The sequence below is a fragment of the Fragaria vesca genome, linkage group LG6, assembly GCF_000184155.1.
Source record: "Fragaria vesca subsp. vesca linkage group LG6, FraVesHawaii_1.0, whole genome shotgun sequence".
NCBI lineage: Eukaryota > Viridiplantae > Streptophyta > Magnoliopsida > Rosales > Rosaceae > Fragaria > Fragaria vesca.
This window is the reverse complement of record NC_020496.1, coordinates 28,715,244-28,732,577: the sequence shown is the minus strand read 5'-3', so window position 1 is coordinate 28,732,577 and position 17,334 is coordinate 28,715,244. Positions and strand designations below refer to the sequence as shown.

Below are 17,334 nucleotides of genomic sequence, written 5' to 3'. Positions count from 1 at the left end.
AGTATTTTCAGACCATAATACACACTAGTAAAGTTTACTACCCTTAGTAAACTTTTACTGGGGGTAGTAAACTCAAAATAAAGTTTCTCCATGACTATTATACACTTTAAAATAGCAAAATAGTATTTTCAAGACCATAATACACACTAGTAAAGTTTACTACCCCTAGTAAACTTTTACTGGGGGTAGTAAACTCAAAATAAAGTTTCTCCATGACTATTATACACTTTAAAATAGTGAAAAATCAACTTAGATGCGGAAAAATAAAGTTTACTATCCCTAGTAAACTTCTGCTGGGGGTAGTAAACTTGCAATACAGTTTTCCTATGACCATTATATACCTTAAAAGAGAGAAAAAATCAACATATATGCAAAAAATAAAGTTTACCACCCCTAGTAAACATCTTACTGGGGGTAGTAATCTTGCAAAATAATATCTCCAAGGCTATAAGTACACATTAAAACGGAGAAAAATCAACTTAGATGAGAAAAAATAAAATTTACTACCCTTAGTAAACTTTTACTGGGGGTAGTAAACTTGCAAAACAGTATTTTCAAGACCATAATACACACTAAAACAGAGGAAGAACAATTTAGATTCGAAAAACTAAAGTTTACTACCTCCAGTAAACTTTAGTTCCGTCGATGACAGAAACATCATCAGGTTGGGAGTTGAGGGAGCTTGACTGCTTGAGCAAATCCCTAACCTAACGCCCGGAGGCCGGTGGTTGCGCCGACGCGGACGGGGGTGAAGGGACGCAGGTCCTTAGGAATGGTGGCTTCGGCCTTGTGGAGGAGATCTGAGAGCGACAGGGCGGCGCTGCGAGGGTTGGAGGCGTAGGAGCTAAGACCGGGCTTGGTCTGGAGGAAGAGCTCGAGATCTTTTCCGATGGGGAGGAGGTTGAGGTTGTGGTCGAAGCAGAAGACGTGGACACAGCTGCCGGCGTCGAAGATGACGACGTAGGAGGTCTTGGAGTCGGAGGAGGAGTGAATCTGAATCGGAGTCTGGGAGGGCATGACGTAGAAGACCATGGTGAGGAGGAGAAGAGAGAGAGAGAGAGAGAGAGAGAGAGAGAGAGAGAGAGAGAGAGAGAGAGAGAGAGAGAGAGAAATGAAAGAGAGATCCGGAATGAGAGGAGAGAGATAGATAAGTTATGAGTAGAAAAGTAATTCTATTAAGTTTAATTGAAATGGGCATAGAAAAAAGTTTTTCATTGGGGTGGGCAATAAACCTTTAAAATTAGTACTAAAGTGTCATTTACTCTTACCTTTATATTTACATCCAACTGTAAGACAACCAAATTTCCTTATAATTCTTTCTATCATTAAATTTAAATACAAAAGGTGGTTGATGATTATGTGAACATAACATTTCTGAATTCTGATGGCCAAGATATGAGAAGTCTGAATTTTTTTAATTTTTTTTTTATCAAACTTAAATTTTATTCATCATGACGTAAGAAGTTGGAACTAGACTATCCAAAAAATACCACATGTAACCAAAGCTCACATCATACCAAACAAGATACCAGAGTGAAAATCTATACTCACAAGCTGAAGGAAAATAGACTCGGAGCAAAAAGAAAATACATATCAGTAAAAAAGTTTCTCCAAGCTAAGACAAGTCGTTAATTTATTCGGACAAGCTTGATCTTTTCGCCTGAACTCCTAAACTCAAGACAAACCGACTCGAAGTGGTGGCACAATTGAGGTTCGAGTATGATTGCCGGCTGGAAAGTCTTGAGCCAAATGATCGGATAATGCAGCAATTGGTTGAAGACATGCAAAGGGCCAAATTAAAGTTAACTAACAAGAGCGCAAGTTAAGGAGAGATGTCTGTTACTGGTCTAGCTAGATGGAAAATAAAAAGTCACTTTTATGAGCCAAATGGAGGAGACAACATGGAGGCATCGCGGAGAAAAAGAAAAAAAAACAAAACAATGTCAAAATAAAAATAGTGAGAATTCCTGGTGTAGGCAAAGTCGTTCTTTCTAAATTTCTTATCAGCCAAATTGCTGTATCAGAATCTAATTTGGAGTCTGCTAGCTTGAGATCTCAGTTCTTCAATCAAACCACTGAAATCAGAGAAAGATGACCCTTCTTCTTCAACAGCCGTTCTCTACATCACTGTAATTGTATATGCCTTAAGCTCTTCTTATCAACTCCTCTGCCTCTTCACCAACCATTGCCCTTCTCATACATTTTGTGAACAAGAATCCCGTAGCTGCTCTTTAGTGCTATCATATATTCTTCATACACCATTCTAATCTCAACTTATAAACCAAGAACATGGCTTGCATTCTGAGGAACTGGCTGAGTGAAAGCTCATACAGTTATCAAGAAGTCCAACTTCAACAGAGTGAACTTTGTTATGGAAAAATTGTGGATTTGGGAACAGGGATTATAAATTTTCTTTTCGATGAAGGGTGCATCTAGAAGGGTTGTGATCACGGTAACTAACTTTGAGACCTCTGAAAGCAAATAGCTTGATCATGTGAATGGCTGGGATTTGGTGGCCTTGAGCAATAAAGGAAACAAGGCACAAGGGAGTAAACACCACAAGCAAGGAGACCCTCTCTCTCCTTATCTTTTTGTTATTGCTATAGAGGTTCTTTCTAGGCTTTTACATAAGAAAATTCAAGCTCTTCCTGCCTTTAGGTACCACTGGAGATGTGAATCAATCAAGCTTGCACATTTAGCTTTTGCTGATGACCTCTTTTTATTTTGTGGTGGTGATTATCAATCAGCTCGGGTGTTAAAGGAGACCTTAAATTCATTCTATGGTCTCTCAGGTCTGGCTGCAAATGCAAATAAGAGCAACATTTATCTCTTGGGTGTTCAAGTTGATGAAGCCTCTCAGATTAGAAATTGTTTTGGCTTTCCAATGGGCTCCACTCCTTTTAAGTATCTTGGAATCCCTCTTATTACCACAAAACTTTCCTTAAGTGATTGTTCGCCTTTGGTAGAGCGGGTGGTTTCAAGAATTCAAAGTTGGGAGAATAAGCTGCTCTCTTATGCCGGTCGTCTGCAACTTGTCAAATCTGTTTTATGTAGTTTGCAGGTGTTTTGGGCTTCTCATCTCTTTTTGCCGAAAAAGATCCATATGTTAATTGAGCAGAATTTAAGATGTTTTTTGTGGTCTGGAAGTTGTACAAGCCATTATTCTTCAAAAGTGGCTTGGGAGGTTGTTTGTGCTTCTACAAGTGAGGGAGGTCTGGGAATCAAAAGTCTTCACATCTGGAACAAGGCTCTAATGGCGAGGCATATTTGGATTCTTTTGACAGATGATTCTAGTCTTTGGTCTTCTTGGATCAAAGTTAATTTCTTGAGAGATAAAAGCTTTTGGATGGTGTCTACACCCCAAATTTGCTCCTGGAATTGGAGGAAGTTGTTGAAGATTCGAGATCTTATTCGTCCTCTTATTAAGCATATTATTTGTGATGGAAAATCTACTTATTTTTGGCATGATTATTGGCACCCTTTTGGCCCTTTGCTGCCTAGGTTGGGGCCTGGTGCTATGATTAATTCTGGTATTTCTTCCAATGCCTTGGTTAGTTCTATTGTGATGGGTGAGTCTTGGTGTTGGCCTCTTTCTACTAATTCTGCCATTCTTAGAGTTGCAAGTAATCTAGAAGGTCTTATTCCAAAATCAAGTTGCAAGGATTCTTGTATTTGGTTACCTTCTACTTCTGGAATTTTCTCTACAGCTTCTACGATGGATCAGATTCTGATTCATCATCTTGTTGTTGATTGGGCAAAGATTGTGTGGTTTACCAATAATATTCCTAGAGCCAGTTTCATCCTTTGGTTGGCTGTTCATGGTAAGCTTGCCAGGATCACTACTTATTCTCCTCAAATTAGTTCTCTATGCCCTCTTTGTGGTCTAGTTTCAGAAAATATCAATCATCTTTTCTTTGCTTGCTCTTTCTCGCTGCATATTTGGAAAAGTGTTCTTTGTTCTTGTGGGGTGCCTTGGTTGAACCCCCCTTGGCCTTTATTTATTGAATGGGCTTCTTCTCGGTGGGGAGGTAAGTCTCTCTCTTCTACCATCAAGAAACTCTGTCTTTCTGTTACTGTTTACCTCATTTGGAAAGAGAGGAATAATCGTATCTTTAGAAATGAAAGATGTGCTCCTTCTGTGGTTCTCAAGAATATTATTTCCATGATCAGATGTAGGCTCATTTCCATCAAGTTTAAGCCATCCATTACTAATAGATATATTACTGGAAAGTGGAGCTTATATGCCTCTTAGTCCTTTCTTTCTTTGTTCCTTTTTCAGGTTTTGTTTTGCTTTCCTTTGGTTAGCTTGGTTTCTATTGTTCTGTAGCTTTTTTGCCTTTGGCTTCGGTTGTACTGGGCTTGCCCTCCCTTTTTTCTTTTAATATACTCGTTTATTTACCAAAAAAAAAAAACACCACACACAATATGTAGACATTTCATCAAGCTATATATGAATGATCGATTTCTGCAACGTAGCGCTTTCACGTAAGCATATTGACTAAAATATGTATTATATACCTAAGTCCTAGAACAGGATCATTATGATTTATTAAGTTGCATTAGTCCAAACAAAACTAGACATATATGAACTGCATCTGGTATCCAACAAGCAGAAAGAAGCCAAAAAGACGGATTCACAAAACAGACTTAAAATTAGAATGGCTTCTGTATACATCTGCAAGATCATGTATACATCCGAGTGATTCGACCTCAAGGATAATTCAACGTAAGTTCAGCCTTAAAAAACATAACAGGAACATCACAATGCACACAAAATAAAATTTAAATAAGTGCATCAATAACATTATGAATCCCCAATACAAATGAATTGAAAGCCAACTCAAAATATACATTCTTGCCAAAGAGTGAATGCCATTTGAACATCATTTTCTTCAAGACCACTGGATGCCACCTTCCCTTCTCTTCTGCACAGCTAGAATCAAATTGAAGTATATAAGATAATAGAACAGAATGTATGTTCTAGTTTATGCTCTACCAACACAATCAAATCATCAAATGTCTCTTAATTTAAAATGCATTCACTACATGCAGAAGAAAGTTACAGTAGGAAGTTAAACTTGAATTAGGCTCTCAAACCCTTGAGTAGCAATGGGAATGACTGTTTCGAATGGTTTAGAACTAATGGCTCTTCATGACATACAACAGCAGAATTGTCACACCAAACTTATGAAAGTTTAAATCTTTTAACTAAGATTTGGTTGGTGACTTGGTGTTCTGATAATTTTGCTACTTTTGATTGGTTGTCCCTGATCCTGCAGTTGTAGATCAAAGACTTGTTTGTCTTTGCAGCTGATTTCGACTTGGAAAATTACTTGTCGAAGGGTATGGTACGTACCTATACTCCATGACAATACATATTCCACTGTAACTCATCTTTGGCTCATGGAATGGAACTTAAATGCTTGAGACCAGTTTCTTTATATCTTTTCGTGTTTTACTAGTAAACCAGTATAATTATTTCTTCATATCTCTCCAGCTTGCAGGGATATATAGGAATCAATTTCTACTTCATCCTACTCTATCAGGGAACATTATTAAGGTACTTTCTGTATCTTTGGAAATATGACCTTTTTCCATGCTCTAGTAATCGACAATGTATGCAATGTATTTTGGGTGAATTTGATATTTTTCTGAAATACCAACTTGTTTGATGAGGATCCTACTTATGCTGCCTAGCCTTCATTAGATTTGCGGTACACTCTACAACTGTTGTGTTGCTATAAATTTCATATTTGAGTGACATTCGTCCAATTATGTTTCATCTATAACATAGGAAACAAAGAGACTGTAATAATTCTATATAGCATGCTATTATGATATTTATGCTATTATGATATTATGATATATCCTAAGACAATGGCTTCAGACCAAAAAAAAATCCTAAGATAAAGGCTGCAAATAAGAAGGTAACTTTTAAAGAGAGGCTGTTGCTGATAGAAAAATGGAAGTAAAATAAAAAAAAGCAAATGAAGTTTATAACACAAGCAGGGCAGACATACCAGTAGAAATTTGAGAATCTGATTGTTCACCACGATTTACGGATTGTGACTGGGTTCCTGCTGTGGAAGTCGTAAGTAGAGGTTGGAAACTGCGGGCAATTGTTTACAGTTAAGACTTGCAATGAGGGACACTCAATCCTGTTATTTTCGGTGTAGAAGCTTGTTATCTGTGGAAGATGTTCCAACTGCAAGTACTTTAATTGTGGCAAAATGATGTTGTTCACTATAGTTCCCTCGCCCGGTGGTCCAATGATCATTTCCAAAAAACTACAGTACTGGACAGTAAGCACCTCCAATTGCAAGAGACTTTGAGATATCTCGGATGTGAAGATATATTTCAATTTGTTGCACCCTTGAACTTGCAAAGTTCGAACATTACGGAAGATTACATAATGAACAGGACCGGTCCATATGTTTTCCAGTTGCGGTAGATACCACAATCTGAGTTCTCTCAATTTTCTCAACTGAATTGGTTCTTGCCCAAAATCTTCCGACCGAAACACATACTCCACACTTTTCACATCTGAAATCAATAGTGTTTCCAGATTTTGCAATCTCTGCAACAAATTTGATGGAAGAAGTGGATTCAACAAGTTGCTACACATTTCCACCCCCAAACGCTTGAGATTACCGAGACCCTTGTGGTAATTCACCCACACACAACCTTTTCAAATTATCCAAACTCAACAAACACAAGACTTCAAGATTCTCAAAGACAGGTTTATTCGTGATCGAAACCCCTGTTGTTGTGTCCATCAAAGTCACAACTTGATGGCAACCTCGAATCTCTAGGGACTCCAGTCTGAACAGATTTCCATGGTCATATTCCAACAGAATGTTATTCAAGTCCTCGCACTCTGTGTACCAAAGTTGCTGCGCTCTTTGGGTAACAGCACTATTAAACCAACTGGGAAGCTGTTTATGGTTCTGGTAAGCTCCAACCCTCTTGAATTTACCTTACTATGATTCGCTAAAAGAGAACCCAAAACATAGCTAAGCGGGGGACGATATTTCTTGCCTGCGATACTTATGTAAAACTTTTCCCAACTGGGAATGCAGCTCACATTCGCAGGCAAGCACTCTGCATCGATTATGTCAACCTCCAAAATGTTCAAGTGTGACAGGCCAACCAACTCATCAAATCTAACATTGGTTTCTTCTCCTTCTCCCTCAACTTTACTCCCCCACTCCTTAAAACTATATCGCATGTATAGTTCTTCTAACCTAGACAACCTTGATATCAAATTGGATGGAATTCTCATCACGGATGTACTCAAAGTAATATCAAGCATTCTGAGCTTAGCCAAATTTCCTATTTCCTTAGGTAATTCCTCATGGCATGATCCACTCAGGCTAAGAATTTCAAGTTTCTTCAGTTCTCCTAACAGAGAAACATTTCTTATTGGACGGCAATGATCAAAATACAATGCCTGAAGGTTGGTTAGCAGACTCAAAGAGTGGGGTAAAGTCGATATACTAGTGGCACTGAAATCTAAGACCTTTAACTCATTCAAGCTTTCAAAAAATGTTTCTGGGATCTCACATATATTTTGATTATGTTGCAGTAATAAATTCTGGAGCTTTGGACATACCAACTCTTGAGGAAGCTTCCGAATATCGTTCTTCATCAAAGAGATTGCAGAGTGGCCTTCATATGCATTACTTGGCCAGACGGTTAATTCAGTCCCAGCTTTGACCAAAAATCCATCACCATATTCAGATGCTGCAATTAACATGGCCATATCCCGAATAACATCATGCATCCTTACGTACTTTTTCCTTGCAAATATGAAGGGGTGAGTTTTACCTTCCAAAAGCAAGTTGGAAGACTTAAGATAATTGATCACCGAATGCGCTCTGCTTCTGGCTTCTTCCAATGTGGCAGCATCCCTAAATAACCCTTTCCCAAGTCCATACTTGATCAAGTCCTTTATTGGGATATCATAGTCTTCTGGAAAGAGGCAAAAGTAAGAAGCATGATTTTGCATCCTCCCCTTTCAAGTTATCATAACTTAACCTTACACATTTGAGCAGACGTTCGTCATCATCAAAACTAGCAGGCTGGGAGATCTTTAGCCGTCGCGCCGCTTCTTGCCATTCTTCCAACTGGTCTTTATCTCCAAGTGCCTTTGCAACTGTGATCAATGCAACTGGGAGGCCACCACACTCATTAGCTACTTGCTTTGCTACCTTACAGAGATTGGTTGACTCAAAAGACTTTCTGGCATTCTTCACAAACAAGTTCCACGAATCATCTTCTGATAATAGGTTGAGTGGGATCTTCACTTGACTCCCCATGGCATGACACACGTTGAATATCCTTGTGGTAAGGATAACTTTGGAATCACATCTTCCAAGCTCGTCAAAGCCAGGAATTCCTATGCTAGACAAATCTATTGTCCTCCAAATATCGTCCAAGATTACAAGGATTTTCTTTCCTCTCAACATCCTCTCCCTCAATCTAGCAGCTCTTAGTATTTCTGTTGTTTCAGGCAACTTCAAGGTCAGCATATTTGCAAGTTGGTCTTGAATTTGCATCACCACCGGGTTCTGAGTGAAAACAGCCATAATCATACTATCAAAGAACCCATCTCTACACACTTGTGCACCAACTTGTTTCACCAAAGTGGTTTTTCCTATGCCACCCATGCCGTAGACCCCAATGACTGTGATCTCTTCTTTCTTCAGCACGTCCATAACTCTATCCATGGCTTGTCTAGTTGCTTCAAATGGTTCAAATCCTTCAGTAAAGATTAAGTTCTGAACTTCAGGCACTCGACGAACTCCAAGTGCAACACTCTCAAATTTTGCCTCTTCTACCAGCTTGTTAACTGTAGCTCTCAGATTCCATGCTTTCTTCCCCAAATTGTAGCGCCATTTCAAATCCGGACACCATCCTACAAAGCGCTTTTCACCTACCTCAGCTTCACCATTCAGTTGCCTCACATGTGTCATGGTATTATCAGCTTCTATTAGCCATTCTTGAACCTCAGGCTTGATTCTGTCTCCACTCATTTCAGCAGTGTCCACAGATTCTTTATGATAATTCTGCATCACCTCAAGCTTCTGAACTTGAAGGCCAAGAGACTGCAAGTTTCTCTTGTAATGAACCATGTAACTCATCCCACGCTTCACAGGAGTCCACATCCACTCTCCAAGTTGCATTACTGGACCAAGAATTCCCAAAACAATCTCCCCCATCTTATAATTATCCTGAAAACAGAAGATGCATGAAAAAAGAAGCAAACGATGATACAAATCATCTAGGAGAAATGACATTATGATTTAACTTTGAACAAAGGAGCTTCTTTACTTAGCTTTAGCTGATACGTACAGAAGCTAGTAATAATAAACTAGATGATGGATGCAACTTACCAAGGACCGCTGAAAATGGAACAAAATATTAATGCTCTGAAAATGGAACAAAATATATGATTTTATTGACTAACCTTGGAGCAGGGAAACTTGATTTCTTTTGCAGATAAGCTTTGGGAATATGGTGCACAGAACTTTGTTCAAGAAGTTGGGGTTCTCTGATAATAGAAAAGATGTAGAGAAATTTTAAATACACACCCTTAATATCTTAATACACACCCCTTACTTAATACACCACCTATCAAGTTTTTCATTTCAGTATTATACTTAATACACATCCCAAACTGCCTAAAATACCCTGAATTTATGAAATATTCCGTTATTTAATATAATTAATATATATTTACTATTTGGTACCTCTTTTTACTATATTATTTCGTCTAATTTTTTGCTTAGAAATTTGTGGTTATCATCGTTCAATTTATAATCAAATGATTATTATTATATCCAACTCCAATCACCAATACAAGTTTTCAAAATTCACAAACTAGTACAAGTGTAGAAGTACAGTAGCTATTAAACATAAATAGCTAATTATTCGATAAAACAATGTCATGATAAAAATAGCAGTACTTGACAATATGATCTACAAGATCAAACTAAAGCTGATAAAGATATAGTACTTGACAATATGATCTGTAAAATCAAACTAAAGCTGATACGGATACAAAAAAAAAAAAAAAAAAAACAACCCAAATGAATTGTGAAGAAGAATTTGGGTTATGGGAGAATACGTGTTTTCGACTATTTTAGGGTAGAAGACGTTGAAAAGAATACTTCTAGCGTGATTTTTTTTTTTTAATAATAGATGTATGTTTTGGTCATTTAGCTTACCTATAAAATCTCAATAGAAACATAAAATAATAGGGGTGTGTATTAAGAGATTAGGGGTGTGTATTTAAAATTTCTCAAAGATGTATTACAGATCAAAAGAGAAAAAGTAATAAAAACTTAAGAAGCAATAATCGCTCCAAAGTTCTTTTAGTTTATTTATTTTTAATCTTTGGTGCTTTGTGGGGGAGTAGCAGTTGATGGAAATCAAGAAAAGAATAAAGATATGATCGAAATGATTTGAGTGCATTATAGGTTATCGAATCTGTATCATAATTTCTTTCCAATTCAAAATTCGAGCAGACGAACACAAAAGCAAAACATGTTTCCTATAGGGTTTTCCTCCAAACCCAGATTCCAAGTCCAACTTGTGCACCTCAATTCCACGGAGTGAAAATCATCATAATAAGTTATTAACATTTTCTACCCCTGGGGGAAAATCATCAAAAAATAAAGTTGCAGTAACATGGCTTTGATCCAGTCCAGGTGAACAATCCCATTCTAGAAATGCTACGAGTGGTGTTCTGTGAATCTGTGTTAAAACCTAAACCCTAAACCTTCTACCATGTATTGCAAGTCTATCTAACACACATCAAATAGAGACATTTCTGACCTTGTGTAGCTTCACAGATTTGGAGGACCAGATGCAAGTATGTGTACCAGGGAGCTTCCCCCTCTCTGCTGCAACTTCGTTGGCGAGTGAATTTTGTAATGCCAAAGCTCTCGAGTGCTCCTTCATTCCTCGGAGGCTGAAGGGAAATGGAATCCTGAGGCCATCCTTCCTGGCTTAACCACAGCAATTTCAAACAATATGAAAAGATTGTTATTGAATCTGATGCCAAATCTCTCATATTAGCAATTCAGAATCCATCAACCTGCAACTGGGTCTCTTACCCGACAGTTATTGGATTGTTGATGCTTGTATCTGGAGCTGGGCTCCTCGTGAAGCGAACAGTGCCGCCTCAGAGATGGGCCCAACAGCCACCACAGTCCGTTCCGATGGTCTTCCATGCCCTCCGTCGCCGGCAGTTGTAAGTACTTGGGCTCTCGCTGTTGCCTTTGTTTTGGGTTTGCCCTTAATGAATCATTGAATCTTTTCATTACAAAAAAAAAAAAAAACTTCATCTGCATTTATTTCCTTTTTATTTGCTTCTGCCTCTGCTTTTTGCATGTCAGTTCATCTACCTAGCACCAAATTATAGTAAATTTGAAGAATCATATTACACAAGTTCTAAACTTGATAAATTCAACTTGTTTCTGTAGTAATGGCACGAGACCTCAATTCTTCAATCAAACTATTGAGATCTGTATAAGATGAACCCCCTTCTTCAATAGCCCTTCTTGCCATTTCGGCATAACCCCTAGCTCTGCTTCTCATTTCCTCTGCTTTTTCACCCACCATTGCCTTTCTCACAGCCTTCTCTATGTTCTCACTCTTCACAATCTCACCATCCACTCTAATCCATTCTTGAGCACCAACATCAACCCCGATCCCAAGCACTTGCGTTATCAACTTCTCATTGTAAAACTGCTCTGCAAATAGAGGCCATGTCACCATCGGTACACCAGCACACACTGCCTCAAGTGTTGAGTTCCACCCACAATGTGTCACAAACCCTCCCACTGCTTCATGTGAAAGAATCTTCACTTGCGGTGCCCACCCTCTTATAATCATTCCCTTCCCTTCAATCCTTTCTTCAAATCCTTCAGGCAACCAGTTTTCCTCGATAATATTTTGTTTATTGACAACCCAAATGAAATGGTGCCCTGAAGCCTCAAGACCTATTGCAATTTCTAGGAGCTGGGCATCACCAAAATTTGCCAAACTCCCAAAACATACATAAACAACTGAATTGGGCTTCTTTCTGTCAAGCCATTTCATGCATTCATGTTCATCAGTAGAGAGTTTCTGATCTTCAACTTCATTGCATAACCACAATGGCCCTATATGCCAAGCTTTTAACCCCAACACATTGCGGTAATGATCAGCATAACTATGTTCAAGCTCATAAAAGCTGTTAACAAGAACCCCATAGCTGCTCTTTAGTGCTTCCATAGATTCTTCATACATCTTTTTAAACTCATTCTCAACTCCATCCTTAACAAAATCAGGAATTTTCTTTCTATTCAGCTCAATCTTGTCGGGTAAGTTAGGAATAACAAAAGGTTCTGAATCAGATGAAACCTGATTGTGAGGCTTATACAGATGCACACACAGTGTAGCGCACAAGGCGAAGTAACTAATTCCATGGAAAATGAGAGTTGGAATCCCAAGCTTTGATGCCACATCAGTAGCCCAAGGAAAGAACATATCAGCAACAAGGCAATTGGGTTTCCTTTGCTTCAAGAAGAGCTCAAGCTGTGGTCCAAGCAAGGTTGTGGCTTTGAAGAACTTTGCTTGCATTTCCGGCGAAGTAGCAGAGTGAAAGTTCTCACAGTTTTCTGGCAATCCCACCTCAACAGCAGGCACTTTAATTGTGAAAATGTTGATCTGGGTACCAGAGTTTTCGATCTTCTTGCGGATGAAAGGTGCATCTGCCGGGGTTGTGATGATGGTGGCTTTGAGACCTCTGGAAACAAATAGCTTGGTCAGGTGAATGGCTGGGATCACATGGCCTTGAGCCATAAAGGGGAAGAACGCGATGTGCAGCTTGTGGTTTTGGGTTTCCATGGTGGTAGTTTCAACTCCGAGATCCAACCCCAACACAGAAAGTCAGAAATGATGGAGCTGCAGGGGGTTGGATGAGCTTGAAGTCGAGATAAATATCTTTAGCTAATGTGAACACTTGGCCAAACTTCAACCATGCATGTACATGTCAGAAATTAAATATGAGGAAACATCAGGTACAAAACCTACCCACTTTTTAAGAACGGCTGTTTTCTGGAGAACTTCTGATCATAAGCTCCAGATAGTTAACTTCATTAGTTCACATTACCGGTAATCGTATAAAATCAAAAGATTAATTTTAGTTTACCTCCCCGGCGAGGTTTGGGTTAACATCGGTTTACTCGTTATATTTTTAATTTTAAAAATTTATCTCTGAAAGTCTCTAATTTTTATAAATCAGACACAATTGTTAAAATTTTGTTTAATTTAAAGGTTAAAGGATAACATGATATCTTAGAAAAAACAAAGGTCTCAAAAGACAATTTATGTTGTTATAAGACTATTTTAGCCATTTTAATGAGTTATGAAATCAAAATTAACTTCCGAATTAGACGGAATTTCAGCAATTGGCATTATTTATGAAAATTGAAAATTTTAAGGGATAAATTTTCAAAATTAAAAGTATAGGAGTGAAATGATGTTAACCCTAAACCTTAAGGGTGTAAACTGAAATTAATCCAAAATCAAATTACCGGCAAGAACAGAAGAGGGGGGAAAAAGGGTCTCTTCTTAATCTATGCATAATGCATATCAGTTTTGTTCTTGGTTTTGATGTTTGATTCTTTGTAGATTCATGTAGACGTAGTGGGAAGAATTGAGTTTTTGTTAGGATTTTGTTTATGATTTGTGTTGGTACTAATACCCGAATAGGAGTAATCTACACTAGAATTACAAAAAATAAAAATAAAATAAAAATAAAAGGGGGGACTTGAGTTCCACATTAGAAATTAGTAATGTGAGGAGGGTTTCCTTATCTATAAAAGGAAAGCTTCCCTTAGTTCTCTTCCCTATCTCTCAACTATTGTATAATTACAAAAGGCCTATGGTCATGCTTTGTGTTCGTACTAATACCCGAATAGGAGTAATCTACACTAGAATTAACAAAAAATAAAATAAAAAAAGGGGGACTTAGTCCCACATTAGAAATGAGTAATGTGAGGAGGCTTTCCTTATCTATAAAAGGAAAGCTTCCCTTAGTTCTCTTCCTTCCCTGTCTCTCAACTATTGTATAATTACAAAAGGCCATTTGGTCATGCATTTGAAGTGAATGTAATCTTGCCCTCCAAGTTAAGGCGAACCATTATAGCTCTTGTGTTGTTATTATGTTCGTATTCTATTTATGTAAACATGTGAAATTTGGTAGAAACAATCTGATTCTTAGTTAAAAATGTTCTCAATTTACTACAGCATTATGCTCAACCCATGTGAATCACAATGAATAAAATTTCTCCTCACGTAAATCACATCAAGGAGAATTCTCTTCACCTGAATCACCTCGAAAAGATTTCATATCACTTGAATCTCTCCCCTCAGGTCCTCACTTGAATTGCTCTCGAGTATATCCCTCTTCATTAGGATCATTGTTTGAGAAGATCCCTCCTCACTTGAATCCTCTCGAGAGTGATTTTGTGAACTCATATTTTCTTTTTCTTTTGTCAGTTTGATCACAATAATTATTTTTGAGAATAAATAAGTCCATATTTATGGGCAGGAAAAAAAAACAGATAAAAAGAAACGTTTAATGATTATTTATTGGTTGGGAGCAGCGGTATGGATCCCCAATTCTTCAATCAAGCGATTCAAATCCTTGTATGATGATCCGGCTTCCTTCACACTCATTCTTGCCATTTCTCCAAACTTCTTGGCTCTGCTTCTCATTTCCTCTGCTTCCTCACCCACCATTATCTGCTTCACCACCTTCTTTATAGCTTCACTCTTCACTCTTTCCCCTCCAAATCTAGCCCAGTTTGAAACACCAACACCAACCCCAATGCCAAGTATTTGAGTCACCAGCTTCTCATTGTAAAACTGGTCAGCGAACGCCGGCCACGTAGCCATAGGAACTCCAGCAGACACTGCTTCAAGCGTCGAGTTCCACCCACAATGTGTCACAAACCCTCCGACCGCCACGTGTTCCAGAATCTGCACTTGAGGAGCCCAGCCTCTTATAACTTGTCCTCTGCCTTCAACTCGCTTCTCAAACCCTTCAGGCAACCAATCCTCATTACTTTCTTGATCCTTCTTTTCATCTTTCTTAACCACCCATATGAATTGTTGCCTTGAAGCTTCAAGTTCCAAAGCAATTTCCATGAGCTGAGCATCATCAAACTTGACCACACTGCCAAAGCTCACATAGATTACTGAGTTGGGTTTCTTCGAATCTAGCCATTTCTGGCATTCATGTCCATGTATGGAGTTTTCTAGTCCTCTATGTGCCTTATCTTCAATCTCCTTGTGGCATAGAAACGTTGGGCCTATATGCCAAGCTTTGATTCCCAGAACGTTTCTATAATGGTCAACATAAGCTGGTTCAATCTCATAGAAACTGTTAACAATAACCCCAAAGCTCCTCCTCTCCGATTCAGCAGCCGATTGGCCGAAACGTTTCAACTCAGATTCTTGTTTCATGAAGCCAGGGATTTGGTTTCCTGGAATCTTGAACTCATGTGGTAAATTGGGAATGACAAGTGGTTCGGAATCGGACACGTTTGTGAGGTCCATTTTCATCAAATGATATGAGACTGATTGAGAGATGAAATTTGTTCCATGGAAAACTAGCCTTGGAATTCCAAACCTTGCAGCAAGATCAGTTGTCCATGGGAAGTAAATGTCGGCCTCAAGACAATTGGGTCTGTGTTCTTTGATCAGCTTCTCAAGTGGTTGCTCTAGCATGGCGGTAGCCTTCAAGAACTTTTGGAGGTCTTCATACCCTTGGACCATGTGAGCGCTCTCACACCCTTCCGGCAATCCAACCTCCACAGCAGGAAATTTGATGGAAAGGACTCCAATTTCGAAACCAGAAAGTTTGCTTCTTTCGATTGTTTTGGAGAAGAGAGACAAGTTATGAGGGGTAGAAACTATAGTGGTTTTGATACCTTTGGAAGCAAATAGTTTGGCATGTTATGACTGGTATTGTGTGACTGTGACTCAGATAGGGGAAGAAAAAAATGTGAGACTGGCTGGTTTTGCTATTCATGTTCATTTGTGTTAGAGCAGAGGATGGTGATGTTGGAGACAGTTGAACTGTTGGTGCTTGACTGGGATAACAAGTCCAGTATTGGTATATAACTATGGTCTTAACTTGGGGTGCAAGGTACATATAACTTAAATTTATGTGTTTGCTATATGTTTTCTATGGGTTACAATTGTTTAATCAGTCAATTTAAACATGCTTAGCTTTAATAATGTTGTTAAGGTGATTTGCATCATGTAGTTTTTTTTTTTATAGAAAAGTCTTTTTTTTTTTAAGTTGTTTTTTTTTTTAAATTAAGCTTATTTGTTAAGCTTATTTTTTTTTTATCTTGATTTCTTCATCTGGCTTCAAGTTCTTTTGCTATTCCGCATCTTTCTGACTTTCTCTTCCCTTTTTTATTTTTGAAACATGATTTCCATGTATTTACAAGCATAAACCCTTTCAGTTTGTGTGACACTTTCAGTTTATCTGTCGACACTTTCAGATTTTTAATCACAAGTGGGCTTCTGGACTCTTTCTTTTCTTTATCTGTTGCCTTGTTGCATGATGAAACTAGGCCAATATGCCATGCCTTCCTCCCAAACACCTTCCTGTAATGATCTGCATAAGCTGGTTTCAAGTTCAAAAAAGCTGTTAACAATGACCCTATAGCTCCTTTCCTCACGCTATAAGGCTGCTTTGAAGAAGTTGGTGAATCCGGCTTCAGCATCTACCTTAAAAAGTCTGAGTCGGTAGACAATTTCATGTAAGGTTGATATATCTTCACACTCAATGAAGCACACAAAGGGAAGAAACCAGTTCCATGAAAATATAGCCTTGGAATTCCAAACTTAGCAGCAACATCAGTAGCAAATGGAAAGAAAGCATCAACAACAAGGCAATGAGGACGATGTTCATCTAAGATCTGCTCGAGCTGTGGTTCAAGCAAACTGGTAGCAATGAAGAACTTTCCTTTCATCTGTGGTGTTGTACCCAACTCAGCCTTCTCACATTCTTGTGGCAAGCCAGCCTCGGCAGATGGGAATGTGATGAGAACAAGATCAATTTCATGATCGAACTCCAAAATTCTTTGAGTTGCTTTAGAAAAGAATGGTGCATTGAGTGGAGTGGTTATTATGGTTGATTTGACACCATGAGAGGAAAATAGTTTGGCTATATTTGCAAGGGGTATATGCTGTGGCCTTGAGCCATGTATGGAAAGAAAAAGACACGAGGCTGCTTGCAGGATTTAGTTTCCATGGGGCAGC

The 17,334-nt window shown here is 38.4% G+C and overlaps 3 protein-coding genes and 1 pseudogene across 3 annotated transcripts; all 4 read right to left on the bottom strand.

The window, feature by feature from the left end:
- Nucleotides 1-702: 702 nt before the first annotated feature.
- On the bottom strand, nt 703-1,032 carry LOC101302579 (apyrase 1-like). The gene has a single exon (XM_004305895.1). The coding sequence runs from the start codon at nt 1,030-1,032 to the stop codon at nt 703-705; it is 330 nt and encodes a 109-aa protein (XP_004305943.1).
- Nucleotides 1,033-6,862: 5,830 nt separating this feature from the next.
- On the bottom strand, nt 6,863-9,221 carry LOC101302288 (disease resistance protein At4g27190-like). The gene is made up of 2 exons (XM_004305894.1): nt 8,057-9,221; nt 6,863-7,971 (listed from the first exon to the last, which is right to left on the bottom strand). Exons 1-2 carry the CDS (start codon nt 9,219-9,221, stop codon nt 6,863-6,865), a joined length of 2,274 nt encoding a protein of 757 aa, XP_004305942.1.
- Nucleotides 9,222-11,472: 2,251 nt separating this feature from the next.
- LOC101301997 (UDP-glucose flavonoid 3-O-glucosyltransferase 7-like) lies at nt 11,473-12,897 on the bottom strand. Its single transcript, XM_004305893.1, has one exon. The coding sequence runs from the start codon at nt 12,895-12,897 to the stop codon at nt 11,473-11,475; it is 1,425 nt and encodes a 474-aa protein (XP_004305941.1).
- Nucleotides 12,898-14,643: 1,746 nt separating this feature from the next.
- On the bottom strand, nt 14,644-17,278 carry LOC101301710 (annotated as a pseudogene).
- Between the last annotated feature and the right edge of the window lie 56 nt (nt 17,279-17,334).